This window comes from Mus pahari, chromosome 4 (genome assembly GCF_900095145.1).
Source record: "Mus pahari chromosome 4, PAHARI_EIJ_v1.1, whole genome shotgun sequence".
Taxonomy (NCBI): Eukaryota; Metazoa; Chordata; class Mammalia; order Rodentia; family Muridae; genus Mus; species Mus pahari.
In genome coordinates, this window is record NC_034593.1 from 125,660,299 (window position 1) to 125,684,535 (window position 24,237).

Here is a 24,237-nt window from a genome sequence, read left to right on the forward strand (position 1 = left end):
TACCCAGGCCCAGATCCAGGGCTTTGAGTTGGCCCACCTCAACATCTACCCCATCTATAAACTGCTAGAGTCTGTGACGGGGCTGGTCCTGCAGATCCAAAGCTGAAGGATCTCCATGACACAGGGTAACAACGAGCTATCCTAGAGAAGTCCCAGTGAAGATTCAGTATTGATAGTGTAGCAGAAGCCAGAGGCCTCGAACCAGATCAATGACTCATTGCAATGAACATTTGCAAGTAACTATGTGAACAAACGGGTATACTGTGTGACACACTACAGCTTCCATGACAAGATTTTGTTGTTGTTGTTTTTGATTTTGCATTGATTTGCTTTTGTTTTTTGTTTTTGCTTTTTATTTTCTTTGGGGGGGCTGGTTCAAATTGAGTGGGCGGTACAAAGGGGTAGAGAGATGAGTGGAATTGGGGTGCATGATATGAAATCTACAAAGTGTCAATAAAAAAGTTTAAAATGAATTACAAATAGCCCAAGAGCATGTGTTCATATTCATTGAATTGCGTTTTCATTGCTGAAACACAATATTTGAGTTGGAGAATTACCACAACAAAAACGTATTTACTGTGGGTGAGCTTATGCCATGGTGATTTTAGGAGGTCAGAGAACAATTTTAAGGAGTCAAGTACTCTCCTTCCACCTTAAGGGTTCTGGAGCTTGAACTTAGACTTGGCCGTGAGCACTCTTATCCACTAAGCCATCTTGCTGGCTGGGGATTACTTTTAAGAGGATAAAACCACTTTTCTAATTTTGAGACTACAAATACCTTTTCTGTCACTATTGCAAAATGGTATCCGGGTACTGGTGTCGAGACCTTCATACCTGCCCTTCCTTCTTGCATCTGGACTTCTTCCCCCTCTTTCTGTTTAATCGTAGGTGTTACTCTGCTCCCCCCCCCCATACACCTACCACTCTCAACTTGCTAAAGACTACTCAGACTTAACAATCATAACCAGACTGACTTGGAACTGCTAGTGGCTGCGCAATGCTCACAGTCGCACTTACCACCACATGCTGTGTGCTGGAATCATATTCTGCCAGTAGCCCTCTTCCTAATCTACAGTCTGCAGTCCGGCCTAACAAGCTGGCTGCCAGCTCTATGAAATTGGCACACAGATATGATTTGTTTAGGGTGTCCGATGTTTACTCGTGATTAAATTGCATAAACCTTATTTTTTCTATGTTACTGCATACATTTAAGGCATATGACATGACACTGTGAGCTACACAGGACCAAGAGAAAGCCCGCTATGGTGAAGCCACTTAACATGTCACATCGCTCACAGGCAGCCAACTACTACTGTTTCCTTTGTGATGAAATCATCTAAAACCTACTTCATTAGTATGAAAATAATATAAGTTCGTAGGTTATACACATACTCTCTAGACATGTTTATCTTATACATGTTACTGGTTATGCATGTACTCTCTAGACGTGTTTATCTTATACATGTTACTGGTTATGCATGTACTCTCTAGACATATTTATCTTATACATGTTACTGTTTATGCGCGTACTCTCTAGACGTGTTTATCTTATACATGTTACTGGTTATACACATACTTTCTAGACGTGTTTATCTTATACATGTTACTGGTTATGCACGTACTCTCTAGACGTGTTTATCTTATACATGTTACTGGTTATGCATGTACTCTCTAGACGTGTTTATCTTATACATGTTACTGTTTATGCGCGTACTCTCTAGACGTGTTTATCTTATACATGTTACTGTTTATGCGCGTACTCTCTAGACGTATTTATCTTACACGTTACTGGTTATACATGTACTCTCTAGACGTGTTTACCTTATACATGTTACTGTAGACGTGTTTATCTTATACATGTTACTTTTGCTCCTCTTCCTGATAACTGCTGCTTTACCCCCATCTCAGTGTATTTGAGTAGTATTTTCCACACATAAGTGCAAACCCAAACCCATACCTGTGTCTAGCTCATTTCACAGCACAGTGCCTCCTACACCCATCCATACTTAGGCAGACTCCCCAGACTCCGCATATATTCAAATCCAAGCTTGCTATGTTTGCTTAAAACCCAGTTTCCTTCCAGTATTCTCTAAATTACCCAATTAATAGAATTCTATTTCTACCACTGTTCACATTAGAAAGCTGTGCAGAACCCTTCTTCCTTACTCCACCACGGCTCATCAGTCACTGTGTAAAACCTTCACATTTGGTCTTTGCTTTCACTGCCCCCAGCTTTTAAATTCTTCATTAAAAAAAAGTCTACTTTCCAAGATGGAGCAAAATTACAAAATCTCCGACACTACGTGCTCAAGAAACATTCATTTCTTCCTTTCTATCTACAGGCATCTTAAGTATGTATTCACTTATGGATCCCCTACTTCTTTGACAGAGACAATCATTTAGTCATTGTTGTATAAAATCGTAAGTCAAAGACGATGAACTGTCAACTGTGTTAAACAAGCCTGAATTTTATAAATCAACGACTTCCTCACATCACAGGACTTTATCTTAAACTTTTTAAATGTTTCTGTCCTTGGTTAAACTGAAGTTTTTGTTGGTACCTTTTTTTTTTTTTTTTTTCATATCTTGGATTGATTCTGCAACCATGAGATCAAATAACCAAGTCAAATTTGGTGACATCATAAAAATGAAGATTTTTCTCATAAATTAAAAACTCTTTTTGATATCGAGGATGCTAGGCATTACCTCTAAAACTGTATCATTATTTTTAAGACAGATCCCATAAGGGCAATGGAACAGCTGCTGAAAGATCTGGCACACCACTCTGCCAGCCTGAATTTAATGACCTACATGTGAAGGGCTCCATATCCAGTTACTAATCCTCCCTCAGCTACTCTCTGCCCTGATATGGAGGCAGCTGAAAAAAGATGCCCTACTAACAGATCATAAATGGATCCACATTTTACTGCCAATGTTCAGTTAACAGAAATCTCTTAGATTTGAGAGATCCACAACACAGAATCCTGGATCAAATGTTTTTCCAATAAAAACAGAGTTTAAGAAAGATCTTTTTTTTTTTTTCCCACTAAATTCAGAGACAATTCAGTTCATTTAAGAGCCTGTAACATGTTCAAAAGATCAAGCAACAAGAAAAATCTAATGATGGATCTTTATTTGAAAAATAGTTTTTATCTGCAAATTCTACAGATTCATCACTCAGAACAGCCTAGTTAAAAGAAAACAACTTCAAAAAGACCAACGTACCCAACTATTTGTTTTTTCCCTCAGTTGACTTGATCTATATTTAGCAAAAAGATTATATAAGGTCAAGTATTTACAAACGATGAAATATCACTAGCGTTTTGTAAAACAGCATAGAAAAACCTCAAAGATAACCAGCCACCAATCGCAGACACTATTGCATATGCCAGCAAGATCTTGCTGAAAGGACACTGATATAGCTGTCTCTGTGAGGCTATGCCAATGCCTGGCAAATAGAGAAGTGGATGCCCACAGTCATCTATANGATAGAANACAGAGACCCCAATGGAGGAGCTAGAGAAATTACCCAAGGANCTGAAGGGGTCNGNAACCCTATAGGTGAAACAACAATATGAACTAATCAGTACCCCCAGAGCTCGTGTCTCTAGCTGCATATGTAGCAGAAGATGGCCTAGTCAGCCATTGTTGGGAAGAGATGCCCCTTGGTCTTGCAAACTTTATATGATCCAGCACAGGGGAAGGCCAGGGCCAAGTAGTGGTGGGAGTGGGTGAGCAGAGGAGCAGGTAGGGGGAGGGTATAGGGGACATTCGGGATAGCATCTGAAATGTAAATTAAGAAAATATCTAATAAAATAAGTTAAAAAAAAAGAAAAACCTCAAAGAATGGACTGTATTGTTTTACTCAGGACATAAAAAACTTTAAAATTCCTAACTTCAATGAATTTTTATCAAAACTTTCAGTTTAAAATTGTTTTCACTTATGGAAGATCATGTGATATATTGGTAACTTTTTCTTACATAAATTAGAAATAATCTGGGCAATACTAGATCACCCTCTCAACGCAGAAAAAAAAAAGAGCATTTTGTCTGTTTCGCATTTTCAATTTCTTTCAGTTCGCCTGGAGGGAGACCCGAGCTTACACAGGACTAAACGCCTGTGGGTAGAAATGCAACTCTTGACCCAGGAAAACCGCCTCGGGGTAGCCACTGGCAACCATTCCCGCAAAACCCAGGCCCAGACCCCGCCCCCTACAGGCTCCTCCTCTTTCTCTGGCTTGGAGTTAGCGCAGTCCGATGACGTAAGCCGTAAGGGCCGTAACCGGGCGTGCAACCACCGCCTCTGCCTCTGGGAGTTGAAGTTCCTGAAGGAGGACTAACGCGTGGAGCCGAGAGCACTTCAGAAAGGCTTTCTGACCGCACCCCGGCGTTCCCCGCCGGCCCCGCGGCTCGGTAAATATGGCACTGCGGCTGTCGCGCTCCTGCCCGTTGGTGTCCCTTCGGATGCCAAAGGAGCGTGAGCTACCCTATCCTCCGCCGCAACCCGGGCTTCCGGAGTAGAGGACGAGGGCCCGGGAAATAGTTGCCGGTTCGCGGAGGAAGTGGCGTCAGGTGGCGCGTTTTCCCCGCCCCTCGCCCCCTCACGTGCCGTCTTCCAGACTCGTGATTGGTCAGCTGTGGTTCGTTCGCGGGCGCAGGGCCCCGCTCCGGGCGTGCGCGGCTGACCTGTGTCTGCGCGTGCGCGCGGCCCGATGTCGCGCCGAGTGTGCTCCGGGTTTCTGTTGTTCGGGGAGAGTCCCCTACCGGAAGTGTGGCAGAAAGGGCCATGTGGAGTCTCAGGGTGGCTTGTCGCAACGCTGCTTTGCGCTCAGGGGGCAGGCGAGCCGTTTTCCCCGCCTTTCCTCTTTTCCCTTCCCTGGGCCGGGCGGTCGGATGTAGGGCACCGAGGGGCGGTTGCTGCCCATGCGGCTCGGCCTCGTGGTGAGCTGAGGATGAGGTTAAGATGGACGTGTTACCGGTTGCCACTGAGATATTTTGTGTTTAAAATGTGGTTGCGTGTCCGGAGATGTAAAATTATTCATTTAAAGGAAAAAAGCTCTCCTGAGATTCTCTCCCAAGCCAGAACTCCGGCCAAAGGGACTTTGACAACTGAACAAAGGGCTATTGCTACTGCGGTACTGACCAACGCGTTAAAGAATAAATAATAAAATAACATTAAAAAAAAAAAACCTGAAGCAGGCTTGTATTGATTTTAGCAGTTACCGAAAAGAAAGCTTAAAAACTACGAGGGCTGTTTTAGTCGGTTTGATAACAGCCCGGTTTTTTGTCTTTGTCGTTAGGTGACGTATGCTCTCCCCACACCAGATAGTCTTTGTCAGTATTGAGTTTTGTAATCCTATCTGATAATTTATATCCAAGAATTAACCATTCAGGTTTTTTTTTTTTTTTTTTAAGATATCCTAAAGTAAAGTCTCACAGTTACGTTCTATCTTTCTGTAAAATGCTCTTAAGTACTTGTTAAACTTGGATTAGTGGATGAAAATGTGCTGCGACCATCACTGCTGGTCGGGGAGAAGCCCCAGACTCGCTGCCATAGAGATTTACCTCGTGACCCAAACTAAAACCAGGTGTGTTCAAAAGTGCCGTGTTTTACATAATGCATCAAATTCGTACACTATTTATTACGTAGCAGACAGTCGGAGCGGAAGCTATCTTGGTGAAGTCTAGCCAAAACAAGACAGCCAGCTAGTATTTTATCTGCATTCATGTATTTTATAAAATGAAACATATTTCATGTGTTGTTCAGTAGTCTGGCTTATTTAATTAAAGCTTACGAAACTCACCCAACACAGTGTTTCAAGAATTGATAAAACACATTAATGTTAGGACTAGCTCATGATAGGCTGCTCAAAGATGTTACTATTCTATGATAGGTCAAGTTAAATTTAACAGGAGACATTTTAGATGTGAAAGACAAAGGCTCCCCCTGGTGTAAGAGAGCTGTAAAACATGGCTTTTGTAATTCTCACAGTTAAGCTTCAGAATTTTGAACAGAGAACTACTGAAAAATATTGCCGCGGATAAACAGAACTGTGCTCTCTTGAAAATTTGTTCATAAAATGTTTTCCTGTTAATTTCAATTTTGCTTTTAAGTTTGCATTAAAGAGTTGTTTTTTCCACTATTCATGGCTTTGGGCATATACATTTTGAGTTTTATTTAATGCCTTTAGAGCCATCCGTCAACTGTGCAGTAGCTCTCCCTTCAGAATTCCCCCACCCTCGGGGTTTTAGGTTACTGGGAAGTGTTGGTGTTGGGTTTGGGTTTGAGCCGTAATACATCATTTCATCCCTTTAATCAGTATATTCTCTCTGCTAGATTTGTTTGAGATGCCTTGCTTCATAGGAATTACTAGAGACCAGAGGAGTTAGTAACCTTGAAATGACTCTCTTCATTTTCTTTTAGAATCCTATGAAATCCCATATCTACTCACTCAGTTATCCTCTCAGTTTGGAATAAGTCAACTGAGTTTCAAGTAACGTGACACTGCACTTTGAGCATATAGTAAAGCTACTGTTTTAAGTTCTGCAAAAGTGCTGTCCTCATTATTACATCCCGAAGAGTAATTGTTTTGTTGTTTGTTTTTGTTTTGGCTTAGATTATCGTTTGTTTGGCTTAGATTAACTAGCTCTGTAAAAATGAGGATTCTCAGGATGTTTCTTAAGGACATATGCTATTGAGCAGATCATGCTTAGTCTGAGGCAGGGACAAATAGGCAAACACTTGTAAGCCTTGTTATTAATAACATATTAAAGAGAAAAGATATTTCAGTGTAGTTAGCCTCCCCCCAGTCAGCAAGTTGAGTTCTAGCTGTTATGGGTAAAGATGTGTGTGGTTGGATTTAAATGAAGATTGATTTTGGTCAATGCTAAGAATTTTGCAGGCTGATTACAGAATCAATTTTTATATTTTGTTTTTAGCCATAGCTAAAGCATTTACAGATATATAGTGACATTTATTAGAGAGAGAAAGAAAACTTGTCTGTATCATTCAAGTTAGAAAATACAGATATCCATGAACAGAAGTGGAAGGTATGCATATGTGCTTTAATAAATAATATAAAAGGAATATTAGTATTTTCATTGTCTCTCAGATTTAAAATATAACCATTACCTCTCATCAGTACGTAATTTTGGAAATACCATTTTTCCTGCCTGCTTAGCATGAATAACTAACCTATATTATAAGAAGAACCACTTGTTTACTCTTTTTGCTGCCACTCAAGCAAGTTCATACTTTTTACAGTTAAAAATGTTAGAATGAGTAAATTATGATGCCAATTTTACTGTACATTTCTGAATTTATTCTAAGAAACCATTGCTAGGTCAGAAAGTGTCTGCAGTAGTTCAGTTCTCTGAGGCTGTGATAAAACACCATGGCCAAAAGCAAGTTAAAGGAATGGTGTCTGGCTCATGCTTCTAAACGAGAGCTCATCACTAAGGGCAGTCAGGACAGGGTCTAAAGCAGAAACCGGGGATCTGCATGTCAGCTTGCCCCATCGCGCACGCTTAGTGACCAGGATCACCAGCCTAGGGATGGCACTGCCCACACTAATAAAGACAGCTCCTCCTCACAGACATGGCCACAGACCATCTGGGCAGAGCCAGTGTTGTCCCCCCCCCCCCCCCCCCATCCCTAGTTGAGCCTTTCTCATATAACTCTGGTCTTGGGCAGTGTCGCCTTGACAGCGGAAGCTAACTAGGACAGTGTCGGTGCTTTTAAAACATTTGCACTCTGGAAAGAACACGAAGACCCTCTATAGTATATGTAAACACTCTATTTCTAAAGTCCTTCCAGTACAGTCAATGAATGGTATTTAATTCATGTCAAGTGAGAGTTAAAGATCTTTGCCAATAAATAAAATTTAACTATCTAAAAGTGTGTTTTTATCAATGATAGAGCTTAGCATCTAGTGGTCTCTATTAGACATTTGGGTTATTTTACTTTGTAAATTGTTAGTTTATGTAAAAAAATTTTTGCTTTTCAAATTTTTCAGAAACAACAAATATGTCATCTGAAATGCTGCCAGCATCCATAGAGTCTCCTAATGTGGAAAAAAAACTGGGTGCGAGTGACGGTGAAGAGGAGAGACAGAAGCCGAGAGTGGATGCAGGGGCTGAGCCAATATCTAAACGGCAACTAAAGAAATTGATGAAACAAAAACAGTGGGAAGAGCAACGGGAACAGCGCAAGTGCGTACACAGAGCATGCGCTGCTGTTTTACTGAGAAACGGGGTTTCAGATCTTGTTAAAAGCTGTCTGTCCTGAAGCAGAAGTCATGAAAAATAAGGATATGCATGTTATTAGCTAATGCTCAGATATAATTAAAACCATATGCGTTCCGATTTGTTCCTTTGTTTTTTGCAATACTGTTGAACTTAGACTCCGCCCCTTTTCTCACCTCCGACTGTCTGAGGAGCAGCAGACCTGTTAGGATGGCTGAGACAAGGGCCCTGGTATGGGGTCCTAGATCTGCAGGAAGGTCAGCTTTGGCCTAAGACAGGACTTCATGAAGCATTTCTCTTATAGCCATTGTCTAATGCCAACATTGATAAGAGATTAGAAAAACTTGCACTTTTGTTTCTGTTCTTTTAGTAAGTTTAGTCAAATTTTCTTTCTAGTATTCCTTATAATATTGAACTAGAAAAATCGTTTAGTGGATGAGTTGTGAATAAATTCTTTACAAATCATTTTTATAAATCTCTTAGTCCTATATGATACTAGTAATGAAACTATTGAATACTGCAGCTATACATTTAAAAAAAGCTCTATTAGCTTTGCAAATTCCTTTTCTTCATGTGTGAAGATATTATATGGAGTAAATCAAGTTACTAACTAAGGTCTGACCCTTTTCTCCCCAGAGAAGAGATATGTCACAGTCATAACTACTTTAAAATGTAATTTTTTGTTTAATTAGAAGTTTTGTGAATGTCTAAATATACAAATAATGAAAAACATGTCATTTGATATTTTAGGGAAAAACGAAAAGAAAAACGCAAGAGAAAGAAATTAGAACGACGTCAGATGGAGTCCAACTCAGATGGAAATGACAGGAAGCGTATTCGGAGAGATGTTGCTCGTAGCAGCCTCCGCCTTGTCATCGACTGTAGCTTTGATGACTTGATGGTGTTAAAGGTATCACAAGGTCCCTGTGTGTGAACTCGGTTAAGCCACTTTTATTTTCTTGAGTAATATTACAGACAGTGTTTATATTCTAGACTACATCGTAAGTTTTTCAAACTCTATTACTCCTAAATGAAGTGCTTTGATATGTATAGCGTATTTATATATATGTTTATATATGCATAGATAAACATTTACTCCACAATTAGGTAATAGAACTCAGTGATCACATGTTGGTTATAAAGATTATGGAGTTGCACGATAGCACATGTCTGTAATCCTACCACTTAGGTAACTGAGGCAGAGGGAGCAGAGTTTTAGGCCAACCTCGGATATAGTACATCTAAAGCAAACCTGCACTACTTAGTCAGATCCTATCTCAAATTTAAAATAAAAAAATCTGTAGCACAACTGGGGAGATGGATCTCAAGTTAAGACATTTTGGTCTTGCTGAGGACCCAGGTTTGGTCCTCAGTGTGACATAGTGACTCACAACCATCTGTAACTCCAGTTTCAGGGCATCTGACCCCTCTTCTGGCCTCCACAGGCACTGCATGAACATGGTGTACATACATATATCCAGGTACACACACACACACACAGAGAGTGAGAGAGAGAGAGAGAGTTTTAAATCTGACATTTTACCAGTGCCACTCGGATAAAGTGTGGAAATAGCATGATTTTAAAAGAAAGTTTTTTGTTGTTGTCTGTTAAGCCAGCATCACTAGCATTTTGAATGGATAAAAACTTTAAAAAGACGGGTGAATTACGGAGCGTTGTCTTTATATGTGTAGTTAGTGTTCAGGAAAATCAAATGAAAGTTATAACAATGGCGTTGCATTTTAAAAGAAAGACTTTTGCCTGCCTGGCCGTTTGTTCTGTTTACTCTGTTCCTGTAATACCATAGAAGGCCTTAGATGATTTTGATAACTCTCTTTTGTTAAAATTGTGCTTTTTTTTTAGGATATTAAGAAACTTCATAAACAGATTCAACGGTGTTATGCAGAAAACCGCCGAGCATCTCACCCAGTGCAGGTATGTGTGGGTTACGGCTCCTCCTCCTTCCCCATCGCCCCACTGGCCCATTCCTGACGTCTTAGGCTCTTGCATGCTTGTTTGATGACCTTTCCTACAGGACTGTGTTGGACATGCGTGTGCTCCCAGACTCCCCGTCGCCAGCCTCACATCCACTGTGCAGTGTTTCGTGCCTTTGTTTTAGGATATGTGCACATTTTCACACCAGTTCCTCAGCTCTGATTCCTTCCACTGTGGGAAGTGGGGAGAGAGAGGACATAGGCTGCCGCTGCCTGTTTGTACCGAGGCCCTCTTAGACGTGTGTCTGGCTTACATTTCCTTTGAAGCCACTGACACGTCTGAGAAGGGTTTCTTAACTTAGCGATCAAGTGTGGACACTAGCAGACTGCTGCTGTGAACGCCACCTCGTGACGAGGAGAGCCAGGAACTCCCGTGGATGTTGACCAAGTGGAAGCAATGTGGAACTGAGCTCTTATATAATTGTATACCCTACCTTAGTGACACTCTTTGCATCTTTTTAAAAATTCTACCGAGGCCCTCAGCTTCGTTGGTTGAGCTATAGAGGGGATGTCAGGGAGGGTTCAGCAGCAACAAGAATAACAGTGACAGTTAAACGGCTTTCCCAGGGAGGTGGATGGGAGCTCAGTGAAACCAGGGAGTCTGCAGGGTGCCCATCAGTGGCACACAGACAGGTCATACCTGTTCAGCCAAGAGGTGGGGTGGACATGCGGTGGCATGCTGGAGCTGTGGGTTGAGGAGACCCCACCTTAACACAGGCCCTTTCTCCCACTGAGTCAGACGCTCAGAGTTGATCACAGTTCTTCTTCTTCTCTTTTTTGGTTTTTCGAGACAGGGTTTCTCTGTATAGCCCTGGCTGTCCTGGAACTCACTTGGTAGACCAGACTGGCCTCGAACTCAGAAAGCCTCCTGCCTCTGCCTCCCGAGTGCTGGGATTAAAGGCATGCGCCACCATGCCCAGCTCAGTTCTTTTCTAGCTCAGTGAAAACTATTTTGTGTTTCCCTTGTGCTGAGGGGATAAAATAGTGAACTTAACTGACCAGATTTCTCCTTTTTCTCTGCTTACTAATTGCTCATCAGTTTTACTTGACAAGCCATGGAGGTCAACTGAAGAAGAACATGGATGAGAACGACCAAGGATGGGTCAACTGGAAGGTAGGAGACAGACAGGCCACATTCTTCTAAGCTCCTAAGGGCCTTTGTTTTTGACTTAAGCTCTCGGTGGTCTTGGCATGCTACAAAACCCTGCGTATCATTATACTGTGTCTAAAGTTACAGGGACAGAAGCTAGGGAAGAGACTGGCATGTCTGCTCATTTGTATTTCCTCTCATAAGTCTTGTTTGGTGTCTTAAGCCACTTGTTTAAAAAAGAAGTCTCTAAAAGCCTTGATAAGACCTTTTGCTTCAAACTCACTCTAAAATTTGAAACTCTGTATATTTTGTTTCTTCTAAATCCATACTATCCATTCTGTGACCACTAGCTGACCGTGGTTGTACATTCCTAAGATGTGAAAATCTGGATTGTGAGTTGACATAGGTTGTAAATGTGAGATATATGCTGACTTAGAAGGGGTGGGGCTATAGCATGGGTATATTATGTTAAAAGATAATGAAGGCCATTTATCTAGTTTTTACTTTTTTAGTGCAGCTTCGAGCAGATTTCAAATGTATTTGTGAGATACAGTTTCCATGTTCTAGGTATGTGTAAAGATGCAGTCAGCTTGGCTCAGTGACAGTGTGACCATCTTGGCTATGTGCAGATGTGACCAATTTGGCTATGTACAGATATGGCCAGCTTTGCTGATTACAGATGTAGTCGTTTTGGTGCAGTACAGATGTGGCCAGCTTGGCTCAGGACTTGTATTCAGTGGACGGCTGTGTTATGCCTGTCCATGTTGTTTACTGTTTGTGTTTAGTTCCCACAGTGTTCAGCTTTCCCCACTAGTGCCTACTAATCTACTAGCTGCATACATTAAGAGCCTGTGTGCAGACATTTGCAAGCAAAGCATCCTTAGCAAGTCTTCAGATTTAGGTCTCTTTCTAAGAACTAACGAATGTGTTAGACAAGCGTACTGTGCAGTTTGTGTCTTTCCAAGCTTGTTTATGTCCTTGGGTTTCTAGAGAAATACAGACTCACTGGCTTTGAGCTACTCAGCTCCTTCTTGACGCTGTTATTAAGTATAAGAGTCAAATTTATAGCATATTCTTTTTCAGAAAAAAATTGTATTATCTAAGTGTCTGCTTTATTTGATTTTCTTGAAGATTATTGTAAAACAGTCAGAGTCTGAAAACCTATCATTCAGGCAGTTAGTGTGACTTGAAAAGTCTTACAGCTCTTACTCAGCCTTGTGTCTCTGAACTGACAGTTTCGGCAAAGAAGCTTTCAGATGTGTCTCCTTGTAGAAACAGACACATTCTATTAATTAAACTGACACAGTTTCTTTTTGATGGTCACATGGGATCCATAATTGGAAAAGACATTTCTTGTCTGGAAAACAGTGTGGTGAAGAAGGCAGGAAAATGCATTTTTATTTTTATTTTTGGAATAGAGTAAAGTCAGAAAGGTAGGCTGGTGCCATATTCAGTCCTGAGTTGAGGAGTTGGAGTTGACCCTACAGGAAAGGCTAGAGAATCCCAGTGAGGTTGTAGAGACTCAGCCTGCCATCAGTGTGCAGGATTAGATTAGGAACTGAGGCCCCAGCCGAGGGAGTGAGGTTGGTAGAGTATTTCAAGGACTGAGATATGAGGTAAGGAGTTTGAGATATGAGATATGGTTATGGGTTTTACATTGCTACTCTTGCAACAGCCTCTCAAGTGTGATATAATGTGTTTTTGGACAGATTTGTTTTGAGAAAAGAGGCTATCAGCCAGCTTTCAGGGTCCTGCTAATGAACACTCCCTCTCCTTTTGTTGTTGAAGGATATTCAAATCAAATCAGAGCACTATAGTGAACTCATAAAAAAAGAAGACCTGGTTTATCTGACGTCGGACTCACCTAATGTACTGAAGGACTTAGATGAGTCAAAGGCCTACGTGATTGGAGGACTGGTGGACCACAACCACCACAAGGTACTGTGCTTTGCTCCTCCCTAAAACCTGACAAAATCCTGAGAGTGCACGGTCTTTCTTGAGCGCCTACTAATGTGGTGGTGACCTAAGCTAAGCAAAGGGTTCACCTTAACTAACTTACCTCCTGCAGCTCAGGGAGGTCGCTGCAGTTACTGTCTACATTTCAGAGTTGCGGGATCTGAGGCCACTGAAGTTGATAGTAATTTTTAACATAGTTAATTTTTGATGTGTATGAGTGTTTTGCCTGCATGTATGTCTGATGTCCTTGAAGGTCAGGAAATACTGTCAGATCCTCTGGAACTAGAATTACAGACAGTTGTGAGCTACCATGTGGGTGCTGGGAACTGAACCTAGGTCCTCTGGAAGAGTAGTTTGCTAACTATAGATTCATCTCTCCTATACTAGTTTTTAAATAAATGACTTCTCAAATCACTTTTTCTCATCTAATTTTTTTTCTTATCTCATGTTTTTATATAGATAAGTTACTTTCTAAAGAGTACATTATTATGTACTTTGCAACATGCTCAATTCATCTCAGTTTTCTAAAGAAAACGAAAAGGTATTTTTCCTAAGTGAAGATCAGCATAGTATATGAAGTAATTATATACTTCAGCAGTAGTGTATATGGAGAATTCCTCTCATGTCACACATGGTCACATCTGCCTGTCCGGTGGTGACTGCATGGCTGGGGAGCTCCTAGGTGTAATATGGCCGAGAAACTGGATTTTTGTTTGTTTGTTTGTTTGTTTGTTTGTTTTTCAAGACACGGTTTCTCTGTGTAGCCCTGGCTGTCCTGGAACTCACTCTGTAGACCAGGCTGGCCTCGAACTCAGAAATTTGCCTGCCTCTGCCTCCCAAGTGCTGGGATTAAAGCAGCACTTTAATCCCAGATTTTTTTTTTTTTTTAATTGTAATTTTCAAGTTGTCAGATGTGGCTAGGCACTGGGTAAACAACTCTAGAATATCCCAGGGGCCTCGTCAGAATGGCCATTAGCCTTCCTCTTGTCAGTGGGAAATTCTGATTTATAATATATGTACAAGCAGATTCTCTGCTTAAGTTGTGTCTGATTCTCTAATTAAACTATTCTTATTCAAACAGCCCCTGGTTCCTCTAATTTTTTTCGCCCCTACATAGGCTAAGTACTTGTTGAGAAATTCAGCTTACACTTCCTGGACAGTCTTTTTTGTCTGGGATAGACACAGATTTCCAGCATTTTAAGTTTGAGAAAATATAAAATCCTTATTTAACAGTTAGTTGGTAGAAAGGGAAAAATAAAATGTAAGAAAAAAATGAAATACTCTTCACTCAGGGTTTTATTTCATTGACATATTTGTGTCTCGGTGTATAATTGAGACTGAATTTCCTTTAAAAATTTTTGTAGCATATGTGGTATGGATTCTGAGCAGTGGCATCTAGGCTTTGATGTAACCTTTTGTAAATAGTCAGTGATCGAAATCTGAGATCTTACCGGGTTATGCATTTGAAGGATTCTCAGAGCCTTTACCTTTACCTGGCAAACCAGGAAATCTCCTGTGGCTGAGAATTGCTTAGGTAATGTTTTTTTCAGACAGCCGCTAGATTGTATTAGAGGTTCTGGTATTTGGAAATTGACTTGTTAACAGTGCCTTTTATGTTAAAATAAAAAGTACTTGTGCTAAGCTGGTATTGTTCAGTCCTGGAGGGGTATATTCCCATGCGCTGAGGAACCTCTCTGTGTGATCAGTTATCCAGCATAACCTAGAACACTGACATAGTTTACTCTGACAGAAAGGATGATGGTGCCTGTCTCTAGTTCCGATGGAGTGTTTCACTGAGAGGAACGGGTAGGGACTAGGAAGGGGATAATCAGGGAGCAGATCCACCGGGATTTCCCCATTCTGCCACTGAGAAGTTTCCTACCTGCTGGAAACATCTTTTCTTCACTCCTTCACAGTGGGGTGCTTAAACAAAGGCTGTAATCACTCCTACCCTACTGTGGGGACTTAAACACAGGCTATTGAGATGTTTTCTGCACTGAAGACCTTTCTGAAAAAGATCTACTTTTTCCTAGACTGCACAACACCTAAGTCCCAATGTCTTTATTTTCAGGGACTCACATTTAAACAAGCATCCAGTTATGGAATCGAACATGCACAGCTCCCTCTTGCAGATTTTGTGAAGATGAATAGTCGAAAAGTCCTGGCGGTTAACCATGGTAAGCTGCTGAGGTGCCCTAAAGCGGACCTAAGTGAACACTGAAAGAGAAAGTACATTTCAGATTTGGACAAATAGAACGAAGTCATGTGTTCATTAGAAGTAAAAGGGAATACTTGAGACATTCTTGAAAATTTACAAAGTGTAAAAACAGCTAGCTATAAACCGTGACTCACTTTAGGGTGTGTCCCTCCCACCTCTTTTTCTCTGACTGTGGTCTCTCAGCTTTTCTCATCTGGCATACTTATCTCTCACTTCATTGTAGTGTCCATGCATTGATTCTTAGTGACTGTGTGATACTCCATCCTCTACATAGATAATCATTCTCCCATTGTTGAATATTTTTAATTTGTTTTAAGATATAAAATATAAATTTAATTATATTTTATTTTTTTCTATGTAATGCCCCAAATTAACCTATAATCTCCACCTGCCCAGGAACCAGGTAACATCATGGAATGCTGGAAATTGTAGTTCTTGGAAAATAACAAAGCCTCATGGGAAAGGATGGTGGCCTATAGGTTTGTCCTTATAAAGCCCTTCATTCAACATTCTCAGCTGGGAAATTCCAGGGAATGGTTCTGACCAAAGCCCACCTCTTGATCAGTATTTAATATGTAGTAAAGCTTTCCTTAAATTTGGCACCAAATGATAGAATTTCTTTTTCTCTGGTGAATCTCAAGATTAACAGCCATCATGAATAATATTGTGGTATGCTTAGATATAATTCATTGCCTTAAGTATTATTTATTTAAATTATGATAAAAAGATTTTTTGAGACAGGGTTTCACTGTGTTGACCAGACTTCTCTTGAACTCTGAGAAATCTACCTGCCTCTGCCTCCTTACTAAATTTTGGGATTACAGATATATACCACCACTTATTTATATCAAACCTTTTTCATACTTCTAATCCCAGTACTCAGGAGACTCGGGAAGTGGGTCAAGAGTTTGGGGCCAATCTAGGCTTCAAAGTAAATAAATAATAATTTACTGAAAAAAAAAAAAGACATATACCACCAAGCCATTGAGCTTTAACTTTTTTTTGAGATTCATTTATTTTTATTTTTTGTGTATGAGTGTTTTGCCTGCATGTATGTAGGTGCACCTGGTGCATGTTTGGTGCCTATGGAGGCCAGAAGAGGAAATTATATCCCTGGAACTGGAGTTATAGGCATTGTAAGCAGCCATGTGGATATTAGGAACTGAACCCAGTCCTCTGTAAGAGCAGCCAGTCCTCTTAACCACTGAGCCATCTCTCTGGTGCTTTTAATTAATTAATTTTAATTAATTTTAGTCAGTACACAATAATTTATGTAACCCTAAATACTTTTTATATAGCATGCTATATGGAGTAAGAGTAATGAAATTAATTATTCCAGGAACAAATTTCTTCTAAAACCTTTGATACCTAGTGGAAATTCCTTTTCTGCAAAATAACCTAGAACACCCTTCCATAGTGTGGAGAACCTAGGGATGGCATTGGTTTCCTTTCTACTGCTATGAAAGCAAGAGCAGAAAGCAGACAAAAGCTCCTGACAGTGGCTCTCTGTAGTGAAGATAGAAGAGACAGACTGAATGTTAACCGCGTGCGTCCTAGTCATGAGCTAGTACATAGAGATAAGAAAGATGATGGAGCTTTCTCTTGATTATAACACACACTTGACTCTAGGAAGTTTCTGGGGCTTGAGAACTAACTGAGGAAAAGCTGGAACGGACATAAGGGCTGGAGAGCAATGGGGCTGTTTGTGCTTGATAGCCAAAAGGAGAGAGGTAAGAACTGCAGTAATTAGGACAAGTGAGTGCGTGGCACAGCTCAAATTACATGCCAGTGTGCAGCATCGTGGTGCCCATGACTAACAAGTGTCTGCATTTGCCCTTGTTACAGTGTTTGAAATTATCCTGGAGTTCTTGGAAACAAGAGATTGGCAAGAGGCATTTTTTACAATCTTACCCCAACGGAAAGGGGCTGTTCCTGCACACAAGGCCTGTGAAAGCTCTCCTCAGGACCACCAGTCCCTGACAGAAGGATGGGACAGTGCCAGCGAGGGAGAGCATTGCAGGGATAATTCTGAGTCACCACAGAAAGAGGAGCAGGGCCAGCAGAGCAGCCCAGTTCTGCAGTGAGCCCTGTCCCACAGTAACGTCCCCTGTTCTTCTCTCGCTTAAGAGAAACCAGACAGTGAGGTGCTTTGCAGCATCCTCAGACTGCGAGAACATTTTCTCTAGTCTATGTTGTGGAATTTTAAATCTATTTTAAGAGTTAAATAATAACGAAAAAAAAACTTTAAGCACTAAGAAAGGATCATTTGGTTTTGTGTAAGAAGACTTAAAGATATGATTTCAAAATTGCTTTAAGCTTCAAATCAGTCATGGGGGATGTGGTATAGGAGTCTGCCTTGGTTCGTCATTCACTGGAGCATATCCTTCAGGACGTGACTTCTGACCCTTGAGCTTGGTTCTTTAAGTTCCTACCTGTGTCGTTTTAGTCTGATGTCTATTTGGTGGAGCAGATATTCATAACTGTTCAGTGCGTCTTCTAGAATGTTGAACTTTGGAAGGTATGCTTTTTTCTGTAGCTTCGGTGTTTTGTCTAAGAAATACATTAATTCTAGGAGGACTACCAGTTGTTTGCTGGGCTCAACAAGTCATTCCTTTTAGACAATGGAGTCCATTCCTGTGCCTCCCTTGTGATACCTTCTTATGCTTCTGAGATAGTTACAAGAATTATCTTAAATCCTGTAATGACAATAACTTATTCAATTACACAAGTTTTGCTGGCTAGATTATTTTATAAGCTTTTTTTGAAGGATCGATTTGTCTTTACCTCAGTTTAAAACAAAACAAAAAAGTTATCCTTCCCATATATTTTCCATATATATAACATATATTTCCATAATGTTAGATTTTAATGTGAATATTGCACATCTGCCTCCAACTAATAGAAATGTGTTTCTGTAAATAACATATGCATGTAGGAAAATATGCATGTAATAATGTTTACATCTGTCCATATCACATTTTGCCTTCATGCCTTAATCCACAATGACAGGACTGATGTATTCTTTGTGGAATGGTTGTGTTGAATTCACTAGTTTGAATTCATTAAGTGGGAATTGAACAGTGGTTTGGAAGCTGATGGAGACAGAGCAGAGGGACACTACACTGTTAGGCTCTGCACAGTATTTGCAGAGAAGAATTCAGATCACAAGCCCCTTGCACATGTACACTGGAACTCCAGGGGCTCTCACTGGATTGCGACAAAATCGGTTTCTGGTCTTCTTTTTGATCTAATGTATGTGCTGTGTTAGCATCACACTTAGAAGCTTATTACATTTGGTGTTGATGGTCAGTGCCTATTTCTGTTTGTTTATTCGTAGTTACCTATTGTAGCTAGCTCTTTCAAAGTCTATAAATGAAGTATGTAAACAGTCATAGTATAGTTCTAAATTAATAAAGTTCATGTTGTTACTGTACTTTTCTAAGATTCAGGTTCTGTGAGGTGTCCCCCATGGGCACCCGTGTGTTTGGACACTTGGTCTCCAGCTGATAGTACTGTTTTCGAGGTTGTGGGGCCTTTCGGAGGGGAAGCGTTGCTGGAGGAAGCATGTCACTTAGGGTGAGCTTTTCAACTCTATACCCAGTCCTGTCTCTTGTGTCGTCTTTCCTTTATGCAGGCAAATGTGATCACCACTTCCTGACATCCAGGGCAACCTGACGATCCTACTGCCAGGCCTCCCCTGCAGTGAGGGTCTGTATACCTCCTCAGAGCTCTAGACCAAAATGACCCTCCCTTCCTTATTGGCTTTTTGTCAGGATGTTTAGTCATGCAGCAACATAAAAGTATCTAACTAACACATATCACTTTATATGGGATAGGACCCTATAAAATTGAAGGAAATCATTTCAAGTACCACATGGTTTCATGCTCATTCATTGCAAAAGCTCTATTGATTTCCTGGGCGTGCTATAAGAAAACACCACAGACCTAGTGGGCTAAAATAACAACTTATTTTCTACAGTTTCAGAGGCTTAAGTTCAGAATCAAGCCTGGTAGGGTCATGCTCCCTCTAGCTCACAAGACGTTCTTTTTAACTTGAATGGATTCTTTTCTGTCAACTTCTTTTTTTTTTCCTGTACAGCAACAGATGAAAAAGAAAAGGAGAAAAGAATAGGTAACAATGAGTTGAATTAACGGCAGCAGAGACGATGAGTAGCTAGCTCATGGAGGTCTTTGTCCCTCTTTCTAGCTCATTTTAAGGGCATGTGCCGTGAGCTTAATGTATGTGAAGAAGACAGCGATGGTTGCCTCAAGCGTCAGGACTGTTGCTGGGGAGATCAGGGGATTAGAGAGGCATAAGCCTTGGTACTCTTATGCTTGCATTGTGAAACTGGGCATGTTAGAACCCAGTGTCCCTATTCAGAATGTGCCTGTTACATATTGGTCCTGTCAGCGGCATGTGAGGTAGGCAATGGGACCTTGGTGGTGACTTTCCTCCTCTTCTTGTTCCTCTTCTCTCTTGACCTTGCCAGCTCTAAAATGGCAGTAAACCTGCTTCAGACTTTTGTTCCTTTGGAGTACAAGCCTTGACAAGATTTTTAAAAATCTGTTTTCTGCCAGAACAGGTTCAAAGAAATAAATACATATCATTTCGTGAAGCCTTTATTACAACACTAACAACAATGCCAAAATAAAGCACAATCATGGAAGACCAAATCCTTATGCCCTGTCAGCTAATGCTAATGTTATTAATATTAATATGCTTGCATTTTAGTGACTACATAAAATGTTAATGTCTACTTTTAAAATAGTAATAATGAAATTTAAAAATAAGGGAAAGGTTATCCTAAGCTAATAACAAAGACTGACAGTTAAGAAACTCTAGCATTACACATAAGCGTGGGAAAGAGGGCTGCTGCAGTACAGTCGGCAGTCACGTCCAGAGCTGCTCCAATCACTGCACAAACTGAGACACACATCAGTAAAAGAAATTTTAAATCACGTTCCCTGTGCCATGACTGTAAATGCAGAAAAAGTAAATATGCAGCGAGTAGAAACTGTTTAATAACAGGTCTATCTAGATCAAGATCCATATGTTGAAAATAGAAACAAAATTGAATTTCTTTTCCATCATCTGTGGAACATTTCTAAAATAGTGTTTATATTGGACTGCCAAGGAAAGTCAAAACTTAAACTCTAAAGGCAGGTTCTTTGATTGTAACAAAGCATTACGATGAAAACAAAACTTGGAGGCTGGAGAGATGGCTCAGTGGGTAGAAGCGCTTGTCAAGTAAGCATGAAGTTCAACTCCCTCAGTTCAGATCTGCAGGCTCCACGTGAAGAGCAAGACACGTTAGTGTGAGCACCTATAATCCCAGTGCTTCTGCTCCGAGATGGGAAATGGAAACAGTGAGTCCCCAGGAACTTGCAGGGCAGCTAGCCTGGCATACAAAGCAGAAAATCAGCAAAGAGACCGTGTCTCACAAATGTAGAATAGGGCTGGTAGCCAAGGTGTGGTTGTCCCTTCTCCAGGAGCTGTTGGCCACCGGCCCACAGGCACAGAGAGAGCAGAGTTGAAGGACCCTTTGGACGACCTTTGAGTACAGTGGGGCCGCCTGGGGGCTGTGCAGTTTTGAAGGAGAGGGAAGGGATTTCCAGGGTGGATGTGTATCACTGGCTGGCGCTTAAGGGACTAGGAATGGCTCCTTTGTATGAAGAGGCATTCCAGGTGCTTTCTGGGCAAGCTCTTATTGGGAGAAAGGAAATTGAACCTGTAATCTCACCAAGACATTGCTCAGGTAGAGGATGTGGAGGTCAGGCTGGGAAGTTAACTGGGAAAGGGAGTCCTCCAGAACCTGACTGGCAGTGGTTTTTGTAAGGCCACTTATGCTGGTTTAAGAATTAGACGAGGCAGGGTACAAGCATAAAAATGAAATATAATCAGCTGACTTAGAAAGGGAGGTGTCAGGCTCCTAAGGGTTGGTACAGTTTGCTCTACCAGATTAGATTCATTAACAAGGAAACAACATTCTCCCCCTACCCCAAACTACATAGGTCCCCCCACGTTCAGCAGTTATCAAGACCCCTCAGGTTTTAGAACACGACCCCTGCCAGCGAGCTCATCTGTCTTTGGAGGGACTCTGCTGTCAGCTGTAGATTCCATCACCTGGAAGAGCTTGTCTCCAAAGTCTCCTGCCAGTTGGTGTGCCTTGGACACTGGCAGCTGTTATGGCCCCAGCAGATCCAAGGGATCTGCTAGTAAAAGGATAACTATTTCCCGACTCAGACAGGCCTGTGGCATGATCATAACGGGTGCAAAATCCTGGCAGGGGGGTATCTATACAGAGAGTTATTTTTCAAAGAAAGATTGCACAGGTTAACAGTTTGCATAGCAGCACACTGGCGGTCTGTTGGCTCAGGCCTAGGGAAATGCAAAGGATTAGAGTAGAAACTTATTGAAAAAACGGGGATGTCACCAAGGCCAGAATGTGTCATCTCTCTCCCTCCGCTGGAGTTACCATTAACATATTCATGGCACTGCAGCAAGTTCTAGAGGGTTCTGGAGGTGCAAAAGAGACAGTGGGGGACATTTGGGTGTGGTAAACGAGGAGGTCCTCAACACATTGGCTGTATCAACTCCAGGATGTAGTTGGTTTTCTTTGTTCCCTGTTTGTTTGTGCTGTAGAGCAATGTGATGGGCCAGTATAGGCTTAGCTTCAGGCATGTGTCATTGAGAGTTGTGAAGTCAGCAGCAGTCTCTAGTAAATTCTCCTGTGTAAAACTTGTTCATTACCTTGCCAGTGAGTGTGCCGAGGGTCTGTCCTGTGTATTATAGAACAGGGCCTGTCATTGTTCACTAGATAGAGGGGTCTGTTATGTCCCATCATTGTACCAGCTGATCCTCAGGGAACCCACGCTCCATCCTGCAAGGGCGGTGGTAACAGCCTCCATAGGTGTTGACACCCTGGAGGCACAAGGGGTCTGTCTGAGGAGAGGAAAGCAAGCATATTCAGTAGGACACACCCTCACACTGGCATTTGGGTACTCTACATCTCTAGGGGTTGTTGGCATCCCACCAGTGGGCAATCTTTGGTCCCCAATTATCTGATTCCTCCTCCTCACATTTCCCTGGCATATAATTGCCGAAACGTTGTATTAGGAAGAATAGGGCTAGGCAAGGCATTGGTGTTAAGCATGGTAGAAAGGCCATTAGAAAGAAAGAGAAAGGCTAGAGAGATGGCTCAGCTGTTAAGAGCACTGACTGCTCATCCAGAGTGCCTGAGTTCAATTCCCAGCAACCACATGCTTACAACCATCTGTAATGGGATACGATGCCCTCTTCTGGTGTGTCTGAAGACAGCTACAGTGTACTCATATACATAAAATAAATAAATCTTTTAGAGAGTGGGGAGAGGGGAGAAGGAGAAAGAGGCTGGGGGTGGAGGCAGCAGCTACTTCCCAGAGATCTGGTTGCTGAATTCTTAATGACTGAGAGCCTTGTGCTTGGAACTTAAGTGTTTGATGCGTTCTTTCAATAATGACCTGGCCCTGGGGATTGTGAGGGATGCCAATGTGATGGGCTGTTTTCCAAGTTAGAAAATTTTAAACTGGAGGTTCTTGAAGGCTGGACCACTATCAGTTTTGATCTGGAAAGAGGCCACCATGACAGAAATGGTGGAGAGCAGGTGACTAATTTGTTTCTTTGAGTTTTCATTAGTCTGCACTTTAGCTCAGGTGAAGGAGGAAACAAAAAAATACAACTTTTGTTTACCAAATGATTGGATATGGATGACATCTGTTTGCCAAAGGGCATTGGCCTTAAGGCTTCTGGGGTTAGTGCCCGATTGTTGTATAGCAGGGGTGTCAATTAGGGAGGCTCAAGAGGAGCAAGTTTTAAGAATATGTTTAAGGGGTTTTGTAGGGGTGTTGGGGAATTTACATTGTAACCCTTTCAAGTTGGTATGGGTCAGTTGATGGAGTTGTTTACCAGTGAGAGGTGACATAGTGAAGGTCCCAGTTGTGGCAATCCTATCAGCTAAGATGTTCGCATTAGGGAGGGGTAAGTGTGAACTTATATGACTTTCAAAGATGGGACATGTTCTTGCTTGGCTGTATTTGAAATTGTTTATTCACACAGAGGGGAGAGGGGGGTTACCATCAAGTTTGGCAGAGGAGCAGACTAGCCAAGGGAGCAGGCTAACTAGATAAATGCTGTCTGAATATAGATTAAATGATTCTTTGAGGTATGTTAGAACCAGAAAGACAGCATACCGTTCCTCGAACTAGGGAGATCTGTCTGGGAAGAAGAGACAGGATTCAGTGCCACCATCTCCTCTCCATATGGCATAAGCAGCTCCTTGTCACCACCTGTCTGAAATGTCAGAAGGCTAAAGGCATACAAGTGACTTCTCTGAAGATGGCCCACCATTTTGCATGGCTTGGGATGGGTGAGCTCTAAGAATGCATGGTCCTTAGACACTTCGTCCCAGGATCGTTTCTTGCTGCTGAGGTGCCTCTCCTGTCACAGTCACAGCCTAATGATCCCTGGGCATCAGCCCACCCTAATAGGCAGATTTCTTGCAGACCGACATAAAGATGTACTTTCATCTAGTAATGTTGTGTAGACAAACTGGTGATTTCATAATTCCTGATAATGATCTTATAGAATTGCTAAATTTATACAGGTAATTTTGAGCCCTCTGTAACATAAAAGCTGCAAATAGAGTTCTGTAAGCCTTCACATGTCACAGGCTAACTGCAGTAGGATAGGAAGCAGGCT

The 24,237-nt window shown here is 41.5% G+C and overlaps 1 protein-coding gene across 3 annotated transcripts; it reads left to right on the forward strand.

Annotated features, from left to right (window-relative positions):
* The first annotated feature begins 4,264 nt into the window (after positions 1-4,264).
* Positions 4,265-18,933, forward strand: Trmt10a (tRNA methyltransferase 10A). 3 transcript variants are annotated; one of them, XM_029537663.1, is made up of 9 exons: positions 4,290-4,413; positions 5,473-5,588; positions 8,016-8,211; positions 8,995-9,154; positions 10,106-10,177; positions 11,276-11,350; positions 13,115-13,264; positions 15,354-15,459; positions 17,346-18,925. In XM_029537663.1, exons 3-9 carry the CDS (start codon positions 8,027-8,029, stop codon positions 17,582-17,584), a joined length of 987 nt encoding a protein of 328 aa, XP_029393523.1. In that variant the 5' UTR covers positions 4,290-4,413; positions 5,473-5,588; positions 8,016-8,026; the 3' UTR covers positions 17,585-18,925. The 3 variants fall into 3 exon arrangements, with proteins under 3 accessions (XP_021052385.1, XP_029393523.1, XP_029393524.1); XM_021196726.1 differs by lacking the exon at positions 5,473-5,588 and having other exon boundaries at positions 4,265-4,413; positions 17,346-18,933; XM_029537664.1 differs by lacking the exon at positions 4,290-4,413 and having other exon boundaries at positions 5,422-5,588.
* The last annotated feature ends 5,304 nt before the right edge of the window (positions 18,934-24,237 follow it).

Coding starts and splice junctions, on each gene's coding strand:
- Trmt10a (XM_021196726.1), top strand. CDS start 8,027: ATGTCATCTGAAATGCTGCCAGCATCCATAGAGTCTCCTAATGTGGAA. Junction 9,155..10,105: donor ATGACTTGATGGTGTTAAAG/GTATCACAAGGT, acceptor CTTTTTTTTTAG/GATATTAAGAAACTTCATAA. Junction 10,178..11,275: donor GAGCATCTCACCCAGTGCAG/GTATGTGTGGGT, acceptor ATTGCTCATCAG/TTTTACTTGACAAGCCATGG.